General features: G+C 43.4%; 2 protein-coding genes across 7 annotated transcripts in view; one reads left to right on the top strand and one right to left on the bottom strand.

Annotated features, from left to right (window-relative positions):
- ralgapa1 (Ral GTPase activating protein catalytic subunit alpha 1) overlaps nt 1-14,288 on the top strand; it is a 73,933-nt gene extending 59,645 nt beyond the window's left edge. For 4 of the 6 annotated variants that reach the window (XM_040137956.1, XM_040137957.1, XM_040137955.1 and 1 more), the window contains 2 exons: nt 7,528-7,652; nt 12,654-14,288. In XM_040137956.1, coding sequence (XP_039993890.1) covers nt 7,528-7,652; nt 12,654-12,799 — 271 coding nt within the window. In that variant the 3' untranslated portion in view covers nt 12,800-14,288. The other 2 variants (XM_040137958.1, XM_040137959.1) reach the window with 2 other exon arrangements.
- Nucleotides 14,289-18,257: 3,969 nt separating this feature from the next.
- LOC120795808 (insulinoma-associated protein 2) lies at nt 18,258-20,270 on the bottom strand. The gene has a single exon (XM_040137986.1). The coding sequence runs from the start codon at nt 20,268-20,270 to the stop codon at nt 18,258-18,260; it is 2,013 nt and encodes a 670-aa protein (XP_039993920.1).
- Nucleotides 20,271-24,923: the final 4,653 nt, after the last annotated feature.

Genomic DNA, 24,923 nt, shown 5'->3' with positions numbered 1-24,923 from the left:
GTGTGGATTCTACATTGTTCAGTCTGTCCCTACCTGCTGGGTAGCCAATGCTAGCTAGCCAACTGAGGTCTTGTCAGGAAATACAAACAACCGAAAATGAAAAATGTGCGGACTTTTCTCCTCAATCTCTGCTGTAACTGATTCTTAAAGTGGTTGTCTGTTATCTACTTAATAGAAGCCTCTGGTTGTGATAGTCCATAGATGAGTGCGATAACCTGTATTTTTGAATATGCATAATGATAATCTATTGATCTATTGAATTAAATACCTATACAATCAAGGTACTTCATCTCATTTTGTGCAAAAGTAGATCCAATAGGGCCATGAAGCAGTCTTACTGATGTGCAAAATTTCCAACAATGGCATATTACAACTGGAGATATTGAAGTGATTATAACTTCATTTTAAACAGTTTAGCAAAATCTCAAACAACAGATAAATTTATATCATCTCACAAAATATATTATATCCCCATATTGCCCAATCCTACGCCTGCAGATTTAACGCTGTCAACCTCAAGTTTCTGTTAGTTTTTTTGTTTTCACCTTCAGTGCACAAGTGTCTATAGATACAGCAGGGTTTTTTTTCACTGCATAACCAAGAGGCTTCAACTTGAATTTTCTACTGTTGTAATTTCTGTAGGCATCTTTCTTTCCTCTTATCCGTTTATCCATGGTGGCTATTGCTACTCATTCTTACTACCTAGTTCTGTTGTTTTTCCAAAGTTGCAGCAGGTACTTCTCCTGACACCACTTCCTGCATCACAGGAAGTGGTGTCTTTTTGCGATCTTAATCAACAGTCAAATTGAAATTACCAGCAGTAAAAGTAAGAAATGTTAGTCCACGCTTCACATATGTTAATTGTTGACACCAGGGCTGGTGATATTGAAAGTTATGTTAGACATTCTAAGCTCTGCTGCTTCACCAAGCAGCTCCACTTGAACAGTAGAGGACTCTCACTCAGAGGCTATTGATCTGCTCTCTCACCATCACTGTAGCTGCTGCCAATGAAGCCATGTCTTCACTGTTAGCACAGTGTCCATGCATGTCAGTGACAGTGACTTGTATATGTGGTTGTATAGTCTATACTGGGGTCCACTGTTCTATATTTACATTCAGAGAACTTCTTGTACCATCAGAGATTTTCCAAATAGCTCACTTCACAGGACTTTACCACAACTGATTTAAATTATTTCCTACATTAGTTGCATTAGATTGTGGTTTTCCAGTTTTCCTGTTTCTTCAATTCACTTCACTTCTTAACAGTATGTTCTACCTATCATTATGCCTCTGCACCATCAACAGCCGTGGCCGGAGGCATTATTGTTGTTCGTCTGTCCATCTGTCCCATTCTCGTGAACGCAATATATCAAAACGCCATGAGGGAATTTCTTCAAATTTGGCACAGATGTTCGCTTCAATTCAAGGATGAACTGATTAGAATTTGGTGGTCAAAGGTCAAGGTCACTGTGACTTCACAAAACAAATTTTTGCCATAACTCAAGAATTCATACACTAATTATGACAAAATAAACGTAATACCTTTTATTAATTTCCTTAAAGTCTTCACTGACATACATATACGTAAACTCCAACTTGACTGGTTGGCGGAGGCATACAATTAGAGATGGTAATTCAAGTTTGATAATGAAATGGAAGGAACAAAGTGATGTTTGATACCCAAACTATTAAAGGGAATGAACACTTGACTGAGTTCAGCAGCTGGTTATGAACGTAGTTTTTTATGGCATCCGGTGCAACATGGAGAGGTTTTGTTTCTTATACCCCATTCAGACTGACACAGTGACTCAGTTTCAATCCACACAAGCTTTCGGTCTAAATTGATAAATACACCTCATCCAGCTCCGTGAACAGTAGTATTTATTGTTTGGTTGTGAATTTAATGTTACTGATGTTTAAACAACATGCAGCCAACTTCTTTTAAACAGAGTGAAAGAAAGCAAGAAAAAGACAGCACAATGAGAGAATAGCATCTGTCAGCAGTCTACAAATACAGTAGGTCAAAAGCTTATTGAAGATGTTCAGTAGACCTGCTTCATTTACTTATCTTTCATGTTAACTGGGTAATTTTATGATACAGCAAGTTGAACAGCCTGTAAAACGAGCCATGGAAACTGTAAATTGAACCCATACATATTTATCCTCTGGGTCATTATGTAAACAACAATGGAGAAAAAATACAAAATGAAGCCACTTCTGTCAAATACTGTCACAAAAATCAGTGGGGTTGAACAGTCTCAGTAGGTACTATACTTTCACACATACATATACACAGTATATTCACACCATATTCTATGTTCACACTCGCACTCATACATACAAACATTGCCCCCCCCAAACACACGTGTGCACACACACAAACGCACACACACAAAAATAAATCCCAGCGGTGGGCTCAGCTCCTAATGCGCTAACAAGCTCCCTTTCTCCTCCTCTCGCCTCCTCTCCTCCGGCCTCCCTCAATCTCAAGTGATCGCAGTAGTTGAACACCACCACAATGAACTGCACTGCGGGAGAGAGAGGGAGAGAAAAGGGCTGAAATGGAGAGAGAGAGAGAAAAGAGCAGGAGAAAGCACAAACACTTCACTCTCTCCTCTCTTTTCAGCCACGCACAAGAAAATGAGTTTCTGACTCAACACAAAAGAGCCTTTTTATCCACCCCCTCTCTCCTCTCTTTCTCCTGTGTGCCTTTCTCCTTTTTCTCCCTCACCAGCCTTTTTCCCTCTTTCTCCCCTTATAATTTTCCCTATTTCTTTCCCTTTCTCTCCAAAAGAGAGATATTTTGCTGCTAATGACTTAATAAGAAGAGCCATCTGAAATTCAATTACAGTAGATTTCATAGTGACGACTGCCATTTAGATGGAGGCAGAGATGTGTGAATGCAATGCAAGTCTATTTTCTTTGACCTCTCACTAGTTTCTACTTTCTTAATACAAATAATAATAACTTATTTGTAAAGCATGTTTCATGCAGAGATGCCACACAAAATGCCTCACAAAACCAGATTTAAATTAGGAAACAAAGTTAAGCAGACTAAGGAGCACAGCTGCTAAATGTCAGCTAGTGCTTCCAAGGTCAAGAATGAATGTTCAATCCCAAATAAATAAAATGTATGGTAACCATAAAACAGTCAAACAAACATAATTGAATAAAAGCATAAACGATGTGGAAGAGACATTCCTCAAAAACAAAAGCCAGAATAAAAAGAGAGGTCTTTAATTTCTTTTTTAAAATGCTAAGTCAGCTAGCCAGTGTTTTGCTGTAAAAGCAGCCTGCTTAGAATAAAGAGAAGAAGAAGTGGGTAAGAAAGAATGAGCAGTGATATCTGACCGCACCTGCATACTCCCTATGTCACAGATTTAAGCACCAGAAAATCCAAAGGAAATAGCAAGACCACAGACTAACATGTGCTGTCAGGGAAGAGAAGTGCAAAAAAATGATGGCATTGACTTGTTTAGCATGAAGACACAGGGAAAAAAAAAAAAAACATATTGAAGATTACCATACCTCCTCTTCAGAAGATCTAGAGTTATCAAAATCAACAAAGGACAATATGATTGTATGTCAATTAAACTTTTGCTAACAATTTAAACAAGTCACCATGTTTACACGAGTCAGTGTTCTGAGGAATAAAAATATCCCAGGTTCTTATGAGCTAGATGTATCTCATCTCATAAACTTGCTGGTAAAGTCCCTGCGCAAGCACACAGGTCTTTTTATTTATGTTGCCTGATTTGACCTCTTCTCAAGACTTAGGGAGTGATTTTGGACACAGCCAATCTGCTATGTAGCGCGCTACATTTACCCTCTGCCATTTTATTTCACTTACAGTGAAATACGTAGACCACGTATGGGAAAGTGGTCTTAGACTTTTGGACCCCACTGTATGTGTCTGGAGTTTGAAATGTATGCTGTACATAATGCCCGATACATGCCATATACTATACACAGTGTCTGCTTTCTACTAACAATCCCACAGTGCAATGCTTCACATTTTATAGATTCCACTGTACAACTCTTGTTATCAGTGATGACACAAAATGATGATGATTCATGCGTGGCAAAAATCCCAATTTACTACTCAATAGAGAGTAAAGTACTGAGCATCTGTGAGGGAGTTACACAGCGTGTGTGGGTGTATGTAGACTGTGCTTGATTGAAAGCTACTTTACTCTCCTTTGCACTGTGCAGTCTTTTGCATCTGTTAGGGTGGGACAGTTTACACCGTTACACAGCATTTTCAATTTGTGCATTAAAAAAAACTACTGAGAACAAACACTGGAAATTCCACAAAAAAAAAAAAAAAAAAGTCGAAATATTGCAAAAACATTTTTTTATGCTTGGCCAAATTGGAAAAGTTGGTGTATCAATTTAAAAGAAAAAACAATGTGACAAAGTACAGTGGAAACTGACGTCCACCTGTTTGTATTAGCAGGAGCTTTTAGTATACCAAATCTGAAGCCGATATTATTGCTCAAGTAAAAATGTTACATTAGAGTCCATCCATCTCTCTGCTGATATTGTCTCTTGTCAGTGGGGGGCTGCTCTTTGTGACACAGCGACATAAGGGCCACGGGCAGAAACCCACCCTGAGAGGAAGAAAGAAGGGGAGAGAGAGAGAGAGTGGAGAACAGTAAAAGAGATGCTCCTGTCATTCATCTCAGCAGTGGCACATTGTTTGTGTTTTTATTTCTCTTCCTTCACTTCTCTTCTCTCACATTCAGTTTCCTTGTCTCTGTAGGCTTCTTTCTTTCCTGCAGGTGTCTTTTAAACCTTTTCACCTTCTCAGAAATGACAAAACGGTGGCCTTTTTTGTGGCCTGTGTACATCGATATAGTTTTTTTTATTATTATTATTTCAGCTGCTAGTTCATACAGCCACACATTATTAAAACATGATATAAGGATAAGTACTGTATGTGTTCTTTGGAGGAATAATACTTCTTGTTCCTAATTGCATTACCTCCATACATCTCTCCCTCTCATACACACACACACGCATCCATTTACCACCGGAGGAAGTGTGACACAGGGGAGCAAGAAGCAGGAAAAGGCAAACTGCAAGATCAAGTAGAGACTCGGTGTGAGAGACACTAACTTGACGCTCTGTGTGAGACTGCTGCTCTTCTCTCATCTCTCACTGGGAGAAAAACAGACACACAGACACACACACACACACACACACATACATACACACAACGCATCACGTTGTTACTTAAATATCTTCTTCCCCGACTCACTGCGGTATACTCACCCTTCCTTCTCTTCACCCTCACTATTTCCGCCCGTCTTTTTACAAGTTCTCTTCCTCCCTCAGCATCTTGCTTTCTTTGCACCTCTAGCCTCCATCCCCACCTCTCTCCCACCTTCATTCCCTCTCTGACAAGTTCCCCCTCATTTCCTTGCCTTTGACAGTATGAATTAAGCATGGGTTTGGTAAGTATAATCAAGTTTCGTTAATTTCAATAAAAGACAACCTGCGTCATCTGTCCTAAGTTTAACAAAGTTTCTTCCTCTCTGCTTTACCAGCTTTTTCCACTCATTCCCTCTGTCTCCACCCTCCTCTTCTCTCTTTTTTGCCAGCACAGTCTGTCCCTCCACTTTAAAGGAGCCATATAGTTGTTATTATCATTGTCTCTAACTGGATCAGTTACCATTAGACCTGAATCTTTCTCCTTCTGAGGCCCATAGACCAGCTCTCTAACCCAATAGAAAACCCAGGGGCACTATTACAAATGGCGGACCCATTCACAATGCTTGCGCGTACACGCATACACACACACTGAGGTACAACACACAGATTTCATTCTGAAGATTCATTGGCTTAATCCCATCACACATTCAAACAGGGACACATGCACTGACATACACACATTGTGCCTATTCACAACCAGTCTTATCAAATATAGACACTCACACAACACTCTGCTCTCATTGAAAATCCTCTATTATTGTAGCTCACTGAACAAATGGTAATACTATTGGGACTTGATGGAACTGAGTTGTGTGTGTGTGTGTGTGTGTGTGTGTGTGTGTGTGTGTGTGTGTGTGTGTGTGTGTGTGTCTCAAGAGACTGTAACAGCTGCATATGGCTGTCATTATGGTTGGATGTATGAGTAGGACTAAGAAAGAGAGGGTAAATGTCATTCCATCAATGAGGTTATCTCTAATAGATGGACAGTTGAAGTCCTGGTTTCCATTTACTCTGCTCTCTGCTGAATCCCTGTACCTCTCTTTGAATTCATCGCTAAAGGCTGTAATAACGAGTGATCGAAGGGGCTTTTTTTTTTTTTTCCTGGACGCAGAATTCTCAATACATTCACATGGAAAACTAGGTATAGGGAGTTAACCGGCTTGTGTTGCAAACTGCGTTTTTATCTGAAAATCCTGTTAATGTAACAACCACATGATATTTTATTTTATTCTTAATTATTTTATTATAGATTTTGTCTTTTCTTCTCTTCCACAATCTCTTGTTGTGCTGTTTTTAGCTTTACTGTGTCCAATTCAGTTTTGCCATTGTTTTTTTGTTTTTTTTGGTCTTCTATAATTTTCAATGTTACTTTATGTTTTTTGTTATATTCTAGTGATTTTGTTCTTCTTTAAGCTCTTTGATACTCAAAGACTAAGCAAACAGCTCCTAAACCCTGCAACACTTTAAAATGGTACTCCAGCAAGTTTTTTGCATTTACTTAAATTTGAGGGACTCACATGAGACATAACAGGGAGCTTTAAAGGCCCTGAAAACCCTTTTTTTTTTTTTCAATCAGCTTCTAAGTATGTGCTAGTCTAAATGCACTACATGAACAAACTATTTTCTGCCAGTTCAAGCCACTATCGTTATTTCACGTGAGAGATTTCTTATATTTTTTTATTTGGTCTGAGCTCTCCTGTGCTCTGGATTGGGTGAACCTGGTTGGTAGAAGGTGATGTCACATGCAGCACTTCTGCGCTCTCAACAGGATTTCACAACATTTGAATCAAAGGCTGATGGCATTTGGGATTGTTTATACAATCAGTCATGATACACTGTAGCAGATTAGCTATATCAGTTTTTGACCGTTCAACTCTATATAAATAATACCTAAGGGTTTTTTTTTCAAACTTTAACCATCATAACTACTTGATTTATTTAGAAACATGTTGTCAAATTTCAACCTATGTTTTCTTGAAATATTTGATTAAAGATTTTTTAAATTCATAATGAAATGTGCAATTGAGTCAAATTAAAATTAATGAAAGATACATCAAACCAGTGAAACTTCATGCCTGTCTAGTAGTAGACTAGTTTTGGTGGTACATGAAAACAATGAACAGTACAAAATACTTAAGCTCCTTAAATCTTACTTAAACCATGTTTTTTAGACTATATTTTTGGCCACATTTTCTTAATTAATGGGTAATACTGTATATTTGCAGGATTTAATCACCATCTTGAACCCACTTCTATTATATTCTGTTGGTATTTGTGTCTTTATATCCGTTCGACCTTGACCTTCGATCTCAGCTATGAGGAGAGAGCTCGATACCTAGAAACCATCGTGCAGCACCACCAGGAGCCGACCACATTTGAGGATTACGCAGCTCGAGTTTACAGTCCTGCTCCCTGCACTCACCTGCCATCTGACACAGGTAAGACCTGATCCTACACTCTGTGAAATGTCCAGTAACCAGACAAATTTTATACCACACCAACTGATACACCTGTCAGTCAAAGCCTCAGTGGCAGGCTTTCAGAGAATGGGTTACTAATGCAACTTTGTGAAACTGCTTAGTGGCCAGCAGGAGGGTTTGTTTACTAGCATGGATTAATTATTCACAATAATTTAATTTAAAGAAAAAAGGCAAGTTAAATGACACTTAACTATGCCGATTTCCTTCTCTTTAAAGCATATAAGGAGGAATCTGCCTTGTAGATTTTAAACTGCCTACCCTCCAGCATCATTTTAACTACAGAGAGACCACGCACACACTGGCAACTCACAGTCTGATGCCAAGCATCATTGTATCTGATGAGTTCTGTTTTCTATCCAAAGCCGTGCTCAGCCGCCTTCTTTTCTCCAGAGCATCTCTGAGGAATTAGCTGACATCTGATCAGCCGTAGAGATGCCAGGCATGCACATGGGAGTTATATATTCTAATGTGTGACTCTCATATGTATCCCATCATTTTGTTCTGTAATGTGTCTTGTTCAGTGTAATTTAAAATACTGTACGGTCCTTCGACTCACTTCTCATCCAATTAATTAACAGGGCATTTATTTACAGTAATTTAATTCCACAACGAAGCCACACATTTTCTTCATAAAGAGATTAAGCATATACAGCAGAAAGGAATAAAACTATGAGATAGGCCTGTGTTAGTCACATATCAGTGTTTTAATGCAGCAGTTCATAGGGATAAAAGGTACCTGATATTCAGAGACTGTGTTTGTCGATACGTTTATTGTAATTGATCACTGTTTTTTTTTTTCTTTGGCAACCACTCTCTCCAACTATTGTGTCAATAGTAATAACAATTTTACGAGAATAATCAACCTGCTTTGAGGCTGAATGACATCTAGCACAACCTGATACTCTCTTGTTTTCCCCAAATGTTCATTCAGAATATTGTGTGTCATTTAAATCCCCGCTTAGCTCTGTATGGGGTTGGTGGTGTGTTGTTCAGCCCCAAATGCCATTTCAGGACACAGGATCAAAAAGTTAGTTAGTCATATAAGAAGATATCAGGGCTTGTCATAGCCACTGATTATAGTGTTTGCATTTATATTTATATTAGTCCTATTATGCGTATGATGTGCAGAATTGAGAAAATGTTTTAATTACAATCCTGTGCTCTGAAATAAACCCTGCTCAAATTACTGCAGCCCCCCCCCCCCCCCCCCCCTCTCTATCTATCTATCTATCTATCTGTCTGTCTGTCTGTCTATCTGTCTTTCTTTCTGTCTGTATCTCCATCCCCTCCCTCTCCCAGTATTAACTCATAGGTTACCCTCCCTTAACAGCAAAATGATCAAACATTCTTCTCTCTTTCTGTTTTTATTTTAATTTTTTTTTATTTAATTTGTTTGATTTTAATTTTTTTTCAAATTATGTCTCTGATTTATTTTTGTTTAATTTGTTTCCCTTTTTTATTTTTATTTTTGTTCCTGTGTTATGTTTCTTTTTATTTCGTCCTTTTTTTTCCTTTTGTTCCCCCCTCCTTTAGATCGTAATGTCTCACTTGCCTATAGTTAAAAGGTAAGCCTTGTCACATGATTGACGTGCCCTGTTTTGATTGGCTCTTCCTCCTGACATTTCAGCCTAACCTATGCTCTCCTCCAATTCCTTAACGATTCCTTCCTTGTGTGTTTATTTCTTTATATTTCTTCCTCTGTTTCTTCTACGGTTGAAGCAGGGCAGCATGTGTACTATTACTTACTACTTGCTATTCTCTTACTATTTAAAAGGAAGTCTAATTTTCAACTGATTTGTGAGTGTAGTTTGGTATGAGTCACTATGGTTTGCTGGTGTGTAACAGGGCATGAGATTAAGAGAGGTTTTTTGTGTTTGTTTTTCTTTGCGGGCAAAAATGAGCTCTGTTTCATTATGGAACTTCATCTTTAAGCATAAACAAGGTGTAATGTTAGTCCTGTCTTCCTCCCACTTGGGTAATCAGGTTTATGTTTCAGCTGTGGTTCTTAATTCTCATTTAGACTGGGATAACTGGCCCTCAAGGAATGTAAAAAGAGTGGCCAGTGAACACAACAACTGAGAACAAAGGATACTGACAAAAGACCTGTTGAATGGATCTAAAGCTGCTCCCCTGCCATTGCTGTGACTATTTTAAACCTGCATTAACAAATTTTTTTGACCACTTGGAGGCAGCAGAAAATATGTCAACAAAACACATAACGTTGTTTTGGCGAACATGTTAGCAAAAAGTTGCCTTTTTCAGTTATCTAGTCCAATATTCACGCTTCTTTTAGCTCTGTTTTTGGTCTCTACCAACTTCTGAGGTAAGTATCTGGCTCTTCAGCTCGTAAATGCTCCACTGTGTTAACCAAGTAGTCGCTGACTTTGTCTGTCTGCTGTTTGGTGACGGGTAGGTAATATGCAGTGTGTTTTTTTTAGAGCTTTTTTCTATGAAAACAGTTTCCTGCTGTGGCCAAAAAAACACTAACAAGAACCATGAAACGGAACCAAAACAGCAGAGTTGCTGGCCATAAAACCAAAACACTGAGCTGAAAAATGGTAAAACACTCCATGGAGCTGAGGTAACTGCAGAGTTGATGGATAATACTTTGTAGACTACAGCACATTCCAGCTTTAATAGGTAAAAGGCTGACTAAATCAGACATTAAAAAAATGTTAGTGCAAATTCTTGTTCAAGCTTCTCTGAGATTTTGACTCCATTTTTCCTTAGGTGCGTTGCTCCATGTTAAAAGGCTTCAGTTTTTGTTCTTGTCTGACTTACTTGTGTCAGACGGTGTGTGACTTTTATTCCTTAAACACTAAATTTCATACCAAACTACACTCAGTGGCATGATGAAAGTGAGAAATCCTTTTTATAACAATGTGAGATTTCTTCTCTTTTGCCTGTTCAATCACACAATAATACTCCTGTTTGTTCTGTTAACCTGTTATGTCACACTGACCTGGTGAAACTTTACCTTTAACCTTTTGTATGCTCCTCTCTTCCTGGTTTTGATGATGTAGCACTGTAGCACTTGTTCACACACACACACACACACACACACACTTAAAAATGGGTAAGAAATATAAGTCCTCGTAGATATACACACTGTCTGAATCTATAACTTTAAACTAACATTAAAGTTTTGTTTCTTCTTTGGTAGTGTTTGTATTGTTACATTTTAAATAAGTAACTAAGTGGTGAGAATAAGCAAAATAAAGCACAAAAACAATGTAGTTAAAATGTTCCCTGCATCTTCATATACATGTAAATGTTGTAAAGTATTCTGTGTGTTGTCGGTCTGCGTGTCTTTGATGTCTTTCCATTCTTTCTGTTGAATGTTTTGGGCTGTTTTTCTCTTTACAAGTGCGGCAACTTCTTATCCTCTGTTTTGATTCATTTTTTTCTATTTTCTTTCTTTTCTCTGACCATCCCTCCTTCAATCTCCTGAACTGCTCTTTCTTCCTATCCCCCTTTTATACCTTATCTTTTCTCCTTTTTCTCTCACTTTCCTGTTTATTTTCTTTCTTCCATTTCCCAATATTTTATTTCTCTTCCTTTCTGGCATTTCATTCTTTCCATCCTCTCACCTTTTTTTTTATTCCTGGCCTTCCTTTCCTCTTGTTTCCCTTTGTCTCCTCTCCTTTCCTCTCCTCTCCTCTCCCATCCTTTCTTTTCCTGTCCTCTCCTCTCCTTTCATTTCTTTTCTTTTCCTTTCCTCTCCTCTCCTCTCCTCTCCTCTCCTCTCCTCTCCTCTCCTCCTCTCTCCAGAGGAGCATAGTGTTATGTATCTGATGGTCCCTAAACCACTAGACAGCTTTAACCTGCTCAGGGTGAAGGGGAAAGGCCTCAAGCAGAAGGTCCTTCATGCTAGCTGTGAATGGTATGCTTCGTAGAGAGAAAATCTCTTGGCTACATTTCTTTTCTTTTCTCTCTAGTCTAGTTTCCCAACAGTTCATGTGGAACTAACTCTAAATTTTCCAAATGAAAAAGTCTATTAAACCTTTTTTTTTTTTAACTTCTGGTTAATATAAACTGAGAAGTCAGATAAGAAAAGAAAAAAAAGTTATGGAATGTAGGATAAGTATGTGACTATACCTTGTAAGCCATTTCAACTTGACTGTGTAACAGTGGAGGGTTTTTTTTGGAGCGGGGGGGTAACTGTTTGGTCAAATAAAGTCAGTATTTTTGTCTTTTTGACAATGTTGTACAGTGAAGATTCAAACATATAATCTCCTGCCTATTGATCCAGTTAGGATCTTGGTCTTCTCATCCACATGAAACCTGAACAGAGACCAGCGATAGCCAATAAGACCTGAGCTTCAGAAGAGAGATTGAAAATGTAGATCGCGAGCAGTTGGTGTAGCATCAGCACTTTGCTTTTGTGTTGCCATTAAGTCCTGAAATTTGTCAAGCATGTGTTGCCTCTGCTGCAGATATATTAAGTAAAAGGCAGGTGTTAAACATTTGCTGTCAGGTCTATTTTAGTATTTTTTAAATTACACGTACGGTGTCAGAGGGCCTCACATGGGAAAAATCTTTTCGGAAACTTCAGCACTTTTTTTCGTCGTGTTGTATTTTTCTAGTATATGAAGTTGAGGTTTCAACTGTGCAAAGTTTGATTCTCATAGTATTTATGATATTTCTAGGACATAAACTTTTCCAGTGGGTTTTTAAGGAACTAGAAAGAACCCAATATAGAATAAAAAATAAATTAATAGAGCTTGTATGTTGCCTGTCTTTCTAGCTGTCTGTCTGTCTGCTGTCCTTTCTGTGCCTGTGTGTGTAGTCCTGTCTTTGTCACTGTAGGAGTCTTTGCAGTCTGGCACAGTAGAACATTATGGGGTGTGATGTAATTTTCTTTTTGTCCCTTCATCCTCCTTCCCTCCTCTCCTTTATCCCTCCATCCCCCATCAATCTATTATCTTCACTTGGCTCCTCACCCCTCCTCCTCCTCAGGCTCCTGCCTAGAGATTCTTCGGGGAGAAAGTCCAGCTCTTGGGGAGGCCGGGAGCGACTCGGCATCCCCCATGTCTCCTCGGACTAGCAAGAGCCGCATGTCCATGAAGCTGCGACGCTCCTCTGGATCGGCCAATAAGACTTGATCTTTCCAGGTTGCTTGGCTCGGTCAGAACTGACACTTCGTATCATGTTAGCGAACAAAGCTGGTCTGTTTCTCTCATCAACCTATGAGACTTACTCCTTAAAAGGTTTTATTCCAGAGGAAATTAGCTCTATAATTGTACTTAAAGTACAAGAAACTAAGAACGACACAAATTAAAATGAACTGCTCTGGGGAAATTCACATATATATTATTTTCAACCGGAAAAATGATGGGCAGTGTTCTCATAAATGAACGTAACCATCATAGGTGTCAATAGACTTTGACTCATCCTGTCACCTCCAGCATGTTGCCGTTCTGATCGGACACTGGCCTTTTATGTACAGAACGCTTTGTCGCACAGTTGTACTCTCAAAAATACATGTAATAGTAATTTGTGGACTATACTATACTATAACGTTATTTTGAAGTTGCTCACGGCTGCTGTACTTATCCTCAGCTTGGCTCACAAAAGAAAAAAAGAAAAAAAAAACAACAAAGAAACCAGTTAAACCAGTGCTAAAGCATGCTGATCTTTGCCATAGTGGGAAAAGCTGAATAAGTGCTGCCTATATAGTGCAGCGTTACTTACTAATCTGTGCCATGTTAAAAATTGCAAAAACTCCAGTATTAACTAGGACTGCAAAAAGCTGAAGTGTGCCACATTATACATTGCTTTGTAAACTGTTTTTGGAGAGCACATGCAATGACTGCCGAACAAAGAGCAGAGTCTCTTCAGTCTGTGTGTGTGTTGTGTCGTTGCTATGGGGAACTTGTATATTTGTACTATAGTCAGGCTTTGCGTGTACAGACAGAACTGTGAGTTTTGATATAAAAAGCAACAAAAGTGATGGCTGTAAAGTGTTGTATGGAGAAAGCGAGATAAAAGTCTATTTTTGTTCTCAGTGCAGCATTAGACCTAGAAAGATAACAGGCAGGGGTCAGTTTCTATTCAGTCCTCATACAATGTAAATAGAATCTCATTAATTTGCTAACAGTAAAAAAAAAAACGTGTCGTGGACGTGGCAACGTTCTCAAGCCAAAAAGGTTTTCTGCGTTTGAATACAGAAGAAAATCCCCTCCCTGAACTTAAGAGAGACCTTTTCTCTGAGTGGAGCGATGTAATGAACAGTGTTACTGTATGTAGAGTAATGATGGCGGGATTAATTGTCTTTCATAAAGGAGAGAAAAGCGTTTCTAGAAAAATGAACAAGGCAAGCTGATCAAAGAATAAGCACCTGTTTCTTTTGTTTTTGCTCATGTTGTAAAATGTGGACAAGCACTGATATTCATTGCCTATGTTTTCCTTCTTTGTTTTTTTGTTTTGTTTTGTTTTTTTCAAATTGACTTTAAAATGTATTTTGCTCCAAACAAGAATGTTGCTGTATTTTTATTCACTCTATCATTTGATGTTATGGAACCACAGCTTTTCTTTCTTTGCTCATCTGAGTACATACAGTATAACTGTATTCTGTATATCTGTGTGTGTCTGTGTGTGTGTATATATATATATATATATATATATATATATATACACACAGATATACACAAACACATACATATAATGGTAGATATGTGAATATAAGAAAATGTACAGTGTGAGGAGGCTTGTTGTGTATATACTGTTCTGTGAGAATAGCTGACAAAACCAAACAGTTTTAACCTCAGACCACATATCTGCTAAAAATGGGCTGACACTACAACTTCAATAGCTTCTCTTCCATGACCAGGTTGGAATCCATTCTTTGGGAATTTAAAAGTAATCTAATTTTTCTCATTTTGGCTCAAATACTTTACAGTTGATATGTTCAACCTTGGTACCACAGCCAGACGGGGGAAATACGAGGAAACATTAGCATTAACTATGACCTTGTAAATTTGAGTGGGATGTCCTTGTTAAATGTCACTTTGTTTTTTTGTTTTTTTACTCCAAAATGAATTACTTAACATCACTATGACTACAATGTTGTAGTTATCAGGATATACTGTATACTGGGGGATTGAAGGCCATATCACGCCTGATAAATGCCAGTGAGAGACGGTTAGGCTCATTAACATCTGTGTGTTTCTCTGACGCATTAGTTACTGAGGCCCAGGGTTTTTCTGTTAGAGGCTTTTTTTTAGGGATGGAAAAAGAGGAAAATCAAAGTATCCGAAAGAGAGAGAGTGTAGATCTGAGGACAAAGAGGGGAAGGAGAGGGGGAGAGATGTCAACTTATGCTCACGTAGATGTGAATCTTTCTTTCTTTCTTTCTTTTTGATTAAACCCGCTCTCATATTTAGACTCGTCCCCAGTTCCAGTTCTGGATGGAGGGGATCAGCATGTAATGACAATCCAGAAAACGTAACTTTAACACTACCAGGGAGGATTTTCGTGTATTTAACATTCTCCTTTCAGCACTCCATCAGTTCAGCTCAACTTTTAAAAAACTGACAAGGTTCCAAATTACTATAAATGGGTAAAGTACTTCAGGTTTCCCTTTATAAATGCCAAGCTTGTGTTTTTCCAGTGTTTATCAGGCTTGAATGTTCTTCCATTAATTTAACATTTTTTCCATAGCCCGATCCTGGTAAAGGAAAAATGTATATGAAAGATCTGTGTTTGAAAATATAGATCTAAGTTAAAAGGTTTTGCGTTATGCTTGGCTGCTTGAAGTATGTGTATTCACAGCTGTATTTTCTGTTGCGTTTTTTTTTTTTTTTTTTTTTAAGTTTCAGCCATAGTGTCTCTGTAGAGAGGAAAGGGATTGTAAAAACTTTTTTTCTTGTTTTTTTGTTTTTTTTTACCCCTCCATGGGGTTGAAATTGTTAACCGTTAATCATTGTAAATTGAGGTCAAATCCATGTTGTGTTACTGTGTGTGTGAATATTTGAAGTCAGCTGAGATCAAAGTTGTCCCTTTTAAATTATTTCTGTTACAGTTATTATTGCCGAGGTTGACGCACTGTTGATCGGTTGAGACAAGTGATCTAGTAGTAGTAGCACCCTGGGACTGATCTGTACATGCCGCATGAAGACTACCGCTCACCTGCCGGGAACCAACTGTGTCCCAGTTTGCTTGGTTACATCCTGTAAACACTTTGACTTCCGGAACTTGTTCACATGACCATATCCCAGACTCTGTCCCAGCGCCTAAAGCACACAGCGACGCCCTGTTGATTTACACTCCTTTAAACTAAACTTTCACCTCCTCTTTCAATTAAAATACTCGCTACTCCACATGATGACTTGAGTCCCGATGCTGCTTTAATGTCCCGTGAGGAAGATGGGGAAATTTCGCCCTTCAGATTTGTTTCACAGATTGCAAATACTCCTGAGGATCTCCTGTTTGGCATGAAATCAAAAATATCTGCCTACTCAGCCGTGCTGAACTCAGATGTATGACTCCTTAAATGCATGTTCGTCTAGTTTAAAAACCTTGATTAGCAGCAGCCCAAATGTATAGAAAACCTAAGTTACCCCAAAGCCTTTCAGCATTATCACAAATTCACATCACCTACGCTGAGGCAGTGTCCTACTGGAAGGCCCCTGGCGCAGGTTTCTGATGTGGAAATATTTTTCGGCCCTTTCGGTCCACATCCGGCCTCTTCGTTGTCTGAAGAGGGTGGACGTGTCAGACCCCCCTTTCTTCTCCGTGGTTGCACGGCCACAACAGCAGCAAAAAAAATTCCCCTTCGTAAATATCAATTTGGAACATGTGTGCCTGATGTAGATTGAGCACGAGGGCGGTGATGGATACGGGTTCAGCCGCCGTCCAGACGCTGGTGTGGGACGGGGCGGATGTTTGTAACTACTGACTATACACACTGCATGACACCAGTTCAGTACGAATTGCCTGTGTTGACCATGTAACAGCTGTACCGCAACACACACACACGCACGCTTGCACATGCACCCTCCTCTTAACTATGTTACCGTCGAACCTGTAGTATGTAAATGTGTAACGCCTGTTCCAGACACAGAGAGCGTGGATGTGCAATGATGGAATTCCACAATAAACGATTCTTACCACTCACTGCTGGACCGGTTTCATCTATTGGATGTGTGTGTCTGTGTGTGTGGATGTATCAGATGTAAAAATAACAGTAATCCGTTGACAGGAGGACTGCTCATTCATCATACTGCGTTACCATTTATTGACATTAATTTAGAATCCATTTCACATTCAACTTCAAACATATCAAAATAGTATTGTATAGGCTTCTTAGAACCACAACTACATTTTTAGCATCAAGAAGGCATTTAGCAAATATTTGAACAGCAATTTATAATCATTAAACACAAAAGACATTTCTTTTTTCTTACTAGCAGTACTGACATTAAATGATCCATTTCCGTATGAAAATATTTTATAGCTGAGAAGTTAACTGGCACATTTATTATAAAAGGCATATTAATGGTCTGATGATCTGATTATTTTCTCTTTTTGAGTCATTTTTTTATTTTTATTGTTGACTGTACATTAAATTGCCTGTGAAACAGGGTTAGGACATTGATTCTGTCTCCAGTTTTCAGGTTAAGGAAGGTCACTTTCTCAACGTGATTACAGGTCACCGATCATGCTCCGGCTCCCACCAGATGCTCCGGCATATTACACCAGTCAGCAATGTAACCCCGCGGGACTGTAATCGGATTACTTTGCCTCGGAACTGTGTCGCGGCTGTGTGCTCGGGTCGTAGCGGCAACTCGTTTACGTCGGAGACGAGGGGGGTGCGGGAGAAGCGGACGGGAGACGGCTGCCTCTCGGAGGGGTGCTGCAGGAATACGGAAAACGGCGCCGGAGTTAGGATTGTGTGGCTGGCCGCAACCCTCGTGACGGCGAAAAGAAAATGGCGTTCTGGAAAGGAAGCACCGTTGGTTTATTTCCCTCCAGTTCAAAATGTCTGTAATCATAACCCTGTCCAATCAATAAAAGTGCCCCCCCTCCCCTTTTTTTATTATTATTAATGTCAAAAAGCAAGGTAGTTTCACTCATGGTAACAGTGTTGCAGTCCTGCTTGTCCCACTTGTGTTTGCGGACCCGGTCTCGGTACCGCGGACAGGGGCAGTGGTTCATTTGTACAAGTTTCAGCACCATGGACGGTCGCGGTCGGACTGACGGTCTTGTGTTTTTAAGTGTCCAGCGTCGCGGCCGTGGACAACCCGTTTAGCTCGTCCCGGTGGGTCGTTGTGGAAAAAAAAAACCGACTTAACGGCAGGCCGCTGATCTTTGAACCAAAGCCGCGGCGACTCAACCCTGATCGTCATCCTGTCACACCGTCGATGAACTTTTCGCCTCTTGACCACAGCTGAAACAAACGGGGCCCAGTCCGAATTTACGCCGGAACCGTGGCTGACGTGAATGTACGGTTCAGCGGGTCGCAGTTAATAGTTTCCCCGTAGTGGGAATAGATGACTCATCATTTTTCCCAAGAATCTCCTGGCTTGTTGGCTTGAGCGTCTGTTACCTCGCGCGCGTCTTTTACGGTCTCACGGTCATCTGCAGCAGCATCACCTGCCGGTTCTCGGTGGGATGAGACTTGTTGATGTGTCTCGTGAGCCCCGGGGAGCTGAAGAATGTAGACGGGCAGTGCTTGCACGTGAAGATCTGCTGCTGCTGCTCGCATTCCCCGGCGCCGCTCTCTTCTCTGTGCGCGTGGAACACGTCTGGTCTGAGTCCGCCTCCCAGCGTTCCCGCCAGTAGCTCGTCCCTCATCGCGTGCCACAGACGGTGCTTGTCCCTGATTTCAACCGACGGGAAGCGCGCGCCGCACAGGTGACACAGGAACACCTGGCTCTGCCCGCCGCCGCTCTCGCGCGCCTGCTCGTACGACGATTGGGTCGGAGACGCTCGCGCTGTCATCTCGTGAGCGGCCAGGTGCTTCCTGAGGTAAGCCTGCCGGCGGAATTTCTTCCCGCAGTACCGGCACTCGTAGGTCTCCTCCTCCGGTAACGACTGGACAAACGGCAACGGAGGGTGCGAGAGTGACGGCGGCTGCGGCTGCGGCTGCTGCGGCGGCGGCAGGTCCCCGCGCTCGTCTGGGTTGCCGTTCAGCAGGAGGAGGCCGGACGGTGGGCTGTCCGCCGCTCTCACCTGTGGCTGCCGGTCCAGACAGCTCTCCCCCGGGTTCCGGTAATGAGGCGGGGAGTCATAGTGGGGAGGCGCCAGGCTGTCGCCGTCGGGGCTGTCCCGGGACCGCGCGTGGAGCAGGAGCAGGGGCGGTTCGCGCCTGATGCGGGAGCTGTCCAGCGCCCTGTGGTGCTGGTTGGGGTTGATGCGCAGCAGCTCGTTCTCTTTGCCCTCCATCTCGACCGGCTGCCTCTCGTGCGGAAGGAGCCCCCGTGCCTCCTTCAACGGCTGGCTCTTGCTCGTCGGAGCCTCCCCCCCGTGGTTGTTCACCGGGCGGGGTTTGTGCCAGCGGCGGTGGGAGGCCAAGTTGGCGGGGCAGCTGAAGACTTTTTCGCACTCGGGGCACCGGTACTCCACGCGCACTATGCGGGAGCACTTGTGCTGCGCGAGGGAGAAGGGGTCGGGGTACTCCTCCTTACACAGCTGGCAGATGAATTCTCCCAGCGGCTGGTTCCCGGTGGGAGCCGACGACTTCTCGCGCTGTCTCCGCAGCTCGGGGCTCTCCTTCTTGATCCGCAGACCCAAAACCGGCGAGGTCGTGACCTCATCCTCGAAGTTAAGTTTCCGGTTGACCTTGGGTTTCTTTGACTGGCCGCCCGCGGACTGTTTGTGGTGTCTGTTGCCGTTCAAGCGCTGGTCCGGTTCAAGGAACGAGCGTTTCCTCGCTGCGTGATACTGCTCCTGGTTCATCAGTGTTAGTGGCGGGAACAGGTGCAGGTGAGTCATATTCGGGTCGTATTTGTCTTTGTGGCCGTAGGCTGGCGCGTGGTGGCGGCTGCCGCTCGCGAGGAGCCTCTCGATAGAAGCGGACACCGAGGTTGGCGTGGAGCTCACCAGGAACGGCAGCTCCGGTAACTCCGCCGGTAGCTCCGACACCGGGGATGACGTCAGGCACCTGCCGGGGAACAGCGGTTGCGTCTCTCCGTCCTCGCGCCGCTCCAGCAGTCGCGTGCCGACCGGTTTCACGGGGCTGCAAGACTCGGTGATTGCCAAGTCGCGTGCCGGCGGAGGAGGCGCGAAGAAGCGGGCGAAATCGCCGTCCGGAGTCACAACGTCCACCTCGCTCACCTGCTCCTCGCTCTCCGGTAACTGCGCGCGCCGGTCCGCCTCCGCCTCCAGCGCGGACTCCACGTGCGGGCTCCACGCCTCCCGGACGACGGCGGGGTCCTCGCGGGGGCCCGGCAGCAGCCCGTCGGGCCGTTCCAACGGGAAGACCCTCGACACGCCGTTGCCCCTCGCCGCCTCCGAGTGGTCGCCGCCGTCCCTGTCGCCGTCGCGTGCTGCGGCTCTGCTGCCGGCGTTGTTGCGCGGCCGGTACGACGCCGAGCATCGCCGGTTTCTCTTCACCAGAAATCCTCGAGGCATGGTGTCTGATGACGATGGTCCCCGGCGCGTGGCACTACCAGGCGGAAAGAACAACAACTCCTGTTCTCGAACCCACTTTCAAGTAGAGCTTTGAAGTGAGGGAGAGAGAGAGGGAGGGAGGGGGAGAGGGAGAGAGGCGCGCGCAGGTGTGGCGAGCGCACGAGAGGGACGGAGACACACACACGCACGCACGCACGCGTGCACGCACGCACGCGCACACGCAGTATCCCCGAAACTCCTCGGGTCTAGTCACCTTTGACCTCAAATATCAGACAAAACATACCTACATTTTGGGGACGAAGCAGAGCGACGACCGATGACGGGAAACGTCATGAATTCCCTGAGAGGGAGTTTAGTCCAGTTTAACACCCGAAATAAAATGTTTAAAAAAAAACGACATCTTTCTAAGTTCTATCAAAAGAAAGAACTACGAGATTCACCAGGCAACCGCCTTGAAACGTTGAGTCTGGAATCGCGAGGTCCGGTGAGACTTCTCCAGTCCACTTTGTCAGCTCCCCGCCCGTGCGCGCATGACCAGGGAGACGGACGTCTGCTCGTCGAGTGCTTCAGAGAAGCGTCTGCATTGGAAAGCCCTGAAAGAAAGACAGGTGGGCCCGTATGCTCTATGTGTGTTCTTTTACACGGCGTTGCTCGGTTCCTCTTCGGTCGTCATGTGGCTCAGCTGGATCCTCTTGAAGAGCCAGCTGCGGGTTTTTTAGATGGTTGACATTTCTGAGATCTGCATTTTTTTACTCTCATCTCTTCCGCGAAGAAGTGAGTGGACAAAGCTTTGTGTTGCATCAAGACGTATTGTTATTATTATCATTGTTATTATTATTATTATAACTATTACTACTGAGTTGTTCTACTCAGGAGACCTTGGCTTTTAGTGGTGCGGTTTACTGCGTTTTGTTATCAGTCATGTTGCTGGGCTGTGAAATGACTTCCTGCTGCTCCCGCGTCGACGAGCTTCTGCCTCTGCCGATGCTCACCTGCCACCAGTGGTCGTGCAAACGTATCTAAAACCCGATCAGATCTGTGTGTGTACGTGGGTCATGTTGTGTGTAATTGGGAAACAGCACCGGCGGGGACTCAGATACGGATCATCCTTTAAAGACTACTAATGACCGTTTGTGTCCTGCTGAAGTGTCTGCTTATCCGTGTCTTCGTTGTTGTAGGTGGTGGGAATACCTCGGGCATAGCTTTCCCTCGTGTGCGTGTGTGCGTGTGTGTGTGCGCGTGTCTGTCTGTGTGTCTGTGTGTTTACATGTGCGTGTGCTTGTGCATGTACGTTATCTCTCCAGCAGGACAGAAGGGCAGTGTAGTGAAAGAGTGAACGAGATGGTGATCTTGTGTGTGTGTGTGTGTGTGTGTGTGTGTGTGTGTGTGTGTGTGTGTGTGTGTGTGTGTGTGTGTGTGCGTGCGTGCGTGCGTGCGTGCGTGCGTGCGTGTGTGTGTGTGTGTGTGTGTGTGTGTGTTTTCACACCCGTCCTCCCTACCAGAAGCTGCTCCGGCTGATAAGAGATCGGAGAGAAGATTCGTTCATCTCTCCATCCTCTTCCCCAGGGCTCAGCCGTGCCCCTCCGCGCGGGGCCAGGCGCTCTACAGCTCGGCCAGTGGGCCCAGGCCAGCCGGCGTCTGCTCCCCGGAAACCAATCGCGGCGGAGGAGCGTGAGAACGGGCTCGAGGGTCGGGCTGCTGGCTTGACGAGGGCCGCCTGGGGAATAGAAAGGAGAATGGAAATAGGATGGGTGGTGAAGAGTCCAACACTAAAAAGGTAATTAAGCACCAGGCTTCCTGTACCTTTGGTTTGGTTGTCTTTTGACTGCAAACCTTGACCTGGTTCAGCCTTTTTTGCTCCCACTGACTAAAACAGTCGACGAGGGAGTGACTGAGGCCTCTGCTCATTTTCATCAGTTCCCCCACAACAAAAAAGAGATGAAATGTCATGAACAACTAAAATAAAAAATAGACATTGTGAGTCAGATGTAATTAGAAACAAATTCAAATTTATTATTTTTTAATCTCATATTTTTTTCCCCAAATTTAAACTCATATCCTAATTATGACTTAATTTCTCACAATTTGGACTTACAATGAGTACTTTTTTTACTTACTTTTTCTTTATTTGGATTCACTTTTCATCCCTTTTTTCTTTACCTAGCAGATGTAGGCTTCCAGAACCCCACGATGAAATCATCCCACATTACTGTAATAATAAATTAGACACATTGTGACATGGCCCTCTCCCTCCCTGTGCTAATATACAGTGAAACACAAATATCCAGGTGTGGAAAGCTGGGTACACAGTTTTCTATCCATTGTAACGAATGACTTTCTCCTCTGCGCGTTAGTGATGAAGGGTAAGGGTTTTGTGCCAGGCGATTGGAAATTACTGTAATGCCTTTAAATACAGTAGATCACCTGAATTTCCATCTTCCCTGCGATGAACCCTGAGGTTATGCAACCAGAAGCGACAGTGTTTCTGCTATTATGGCGGTGTTTCTTCTGTTAGTTGCACAATGAGAACATTTTGATCTACTGCTGAGTTGACGCACATCTTACGGTAATATTCAGAGGAGAAAAAAAAGGGGATTCAAATTGCACGATAAGAAGAAAGGGCAGGGCTTTGGACACAGCACTCTGCCTTGATGTTGAAATAATGAAGCTTTACACTCTGGACAAAAAAAATGAGTCGGCTGACATAAGGGCGGACTGGACAGAGCAGGCGGCTTTCGGTGGTTTAAAAAAAGAGGCTAAATGTTCTCAGTCTCCTGTAAAATAAAAAAATAAAAAAAGATGGATCCAGAGACCGTTCACGAAGTGTCTGCTTCTGTGCGCGTCTCGAGTTTGCATCGCATCGGCGGGCAGCGAGGTGGATGATCCTCCAGACTCCTGAAAATGACTCCATTGATTGTCAGTCACGAGGCTTTAAAGCACCGCGGCGTTACACACTCGAGCCGCCTGTCGGTCTGTCTCTGGTCTTCCATGGACTTTACATCTTGACTGGGACTGACGGGGATTCTCTTGGTGTGTCGTTACGTCGGCGTGTGTTGAGCCAGCCCTACTGTGCGGCCAGAAGAAAAGAAAAAAAACCCCATCACATTTAACACATCTCACCTGTTAATTAGGAGCCCGGTAGTTCAGTTTGAATGCAACAGCAAGAATGGGTTCCGTGTGGGGTTAACGATACTGGCCAAGGGGAAAGGTCTTCGTGAGAGCAGTGATACATTATTTGGCTTTTCACGCCTTGAGCTGGCTTTAGTTAGAGGCCTCATGAGTCCCCTAACTAAAACAAAGTCTACTGCGTCTGAGTCTGAGTTCTGTTGGTCTCTGCTGCGATTGTTGTGGTACCAGAACAAAGTGAGATACATATATACATGTAATATCGTTTTGATTCAATTCGTTTGTAAGAGGAGTTAACATTCAGTAAGACAAATAAATGAAGATCATATTCTAACAGAGGAGACAGGCACAGACACTGAACGCTTTTGACAGAAATTGATTTCAGTTGGATTTAGCCTTCCCCTCTCACATTCACACTTCCCACCCATCCACCCGCCCGTTTACTTCTGCTTAGGACCACAAAATGGTAACTCCCGGGTTGTTGTGCCTTACAGGGCAGAGTTGGAAAGCGTCTCTCCTTCAACATGCGCGCTTCTGCGTTTAACTGGTGTAATAATGATCTTAATAACGTGTGAAGATCTCCAGGCGGGGGAGTTTTCTTTGGCCAGTTGTTCGGCGAGCAGATGTGAACGCCAGAAGCACCCCGGGGATGTCTGTCAGTTCACTGCCCCCCCCCCCTCCCCCGTGATGGCGTGCCAGAGTATCGGACCGGGCATTTGGCAGGCACCGCGCTCGCCCCGCGTCCACTCCGCCGGCACTTGCCCGTGAAAGTGGTCACCTGTCGCCATCTAGTGTCGGGGGTTGCCCGGCAAACACGGCGGCGGTTTGCAGCTGCTTTGTGGGCTCGTCGGAGAAACCGTGTCCCAACGGGGGGATTCGGTTGAACCGATGGCTGCCTTTGGAAGTAGTGGATCGACCGCACAAGTCCACCTCAAGGTCCACTTGTGAGCGTTCAACCGTACACAACCTGAATTAAAAAAAAAGTGAAGACCTGATGATTTGGCTGAAAGCGCCAGGAAAACGTCATAAGAGGGCCTTGAGTTGAGGTTGTTTTGTTAAGCGCCGTGACTCATTTGCCAGAATAATCTCGCCTCAAGGTCCATGCAGTGGAACTTTCAGGCATGTCACGTGATCTTCATCGGCAGCTGGTGTTTGCTCGGTCGTCACAGAACTGTAGACGTTTTTTCAAATTTCCATTTTTTTTATTTATTTATTTTTTTTCCCCGGATCACTTGAAGGACTTCCTGTCCGCGCTTGCCTAAAAGCTCAGGTTTGAAGTTCACTCCTGATCGTCGGAGGTCTCGGGTTTAAGTTTCGACGTGAGCCAGCCGCCACCGTGCTGAGGTGACGAGTTGGCCCTCCGGTCCTCACCGGCTCCAAGGCTGCCGCTCCGTGACCGACACTGACCTCCGATCTCCACGTGGAGGCGAGAGTCAGGACGATTATTGTTATCATTGCGAAATGCGCACTGCTACTACTTTTCATTACCGGACTGACTGATGTTCTGTATTTAAACAGGCCTGTTTG

The sequence above is a fragment of the Xiphias gladius genome, chromosome 10 (assembly GCF_016859285.1).
Source record: "Xiphias gladius isolate SHS-SW01 ecotype Sanya breed wild chromosome 10, ASM1685928v1, whole genome shotgun sequence".
Lineage (NCBI taxonomy): Eukaryota > Metazoa > Chordata > Actinopteri > Istiophoriformes > Xiphiidae > Xiphias > Xiphias gladius.
Note: the sequence above shows the minus strand (reverse complement) of the source record. Positions and strands in the feature narration are given on the sequence as shown.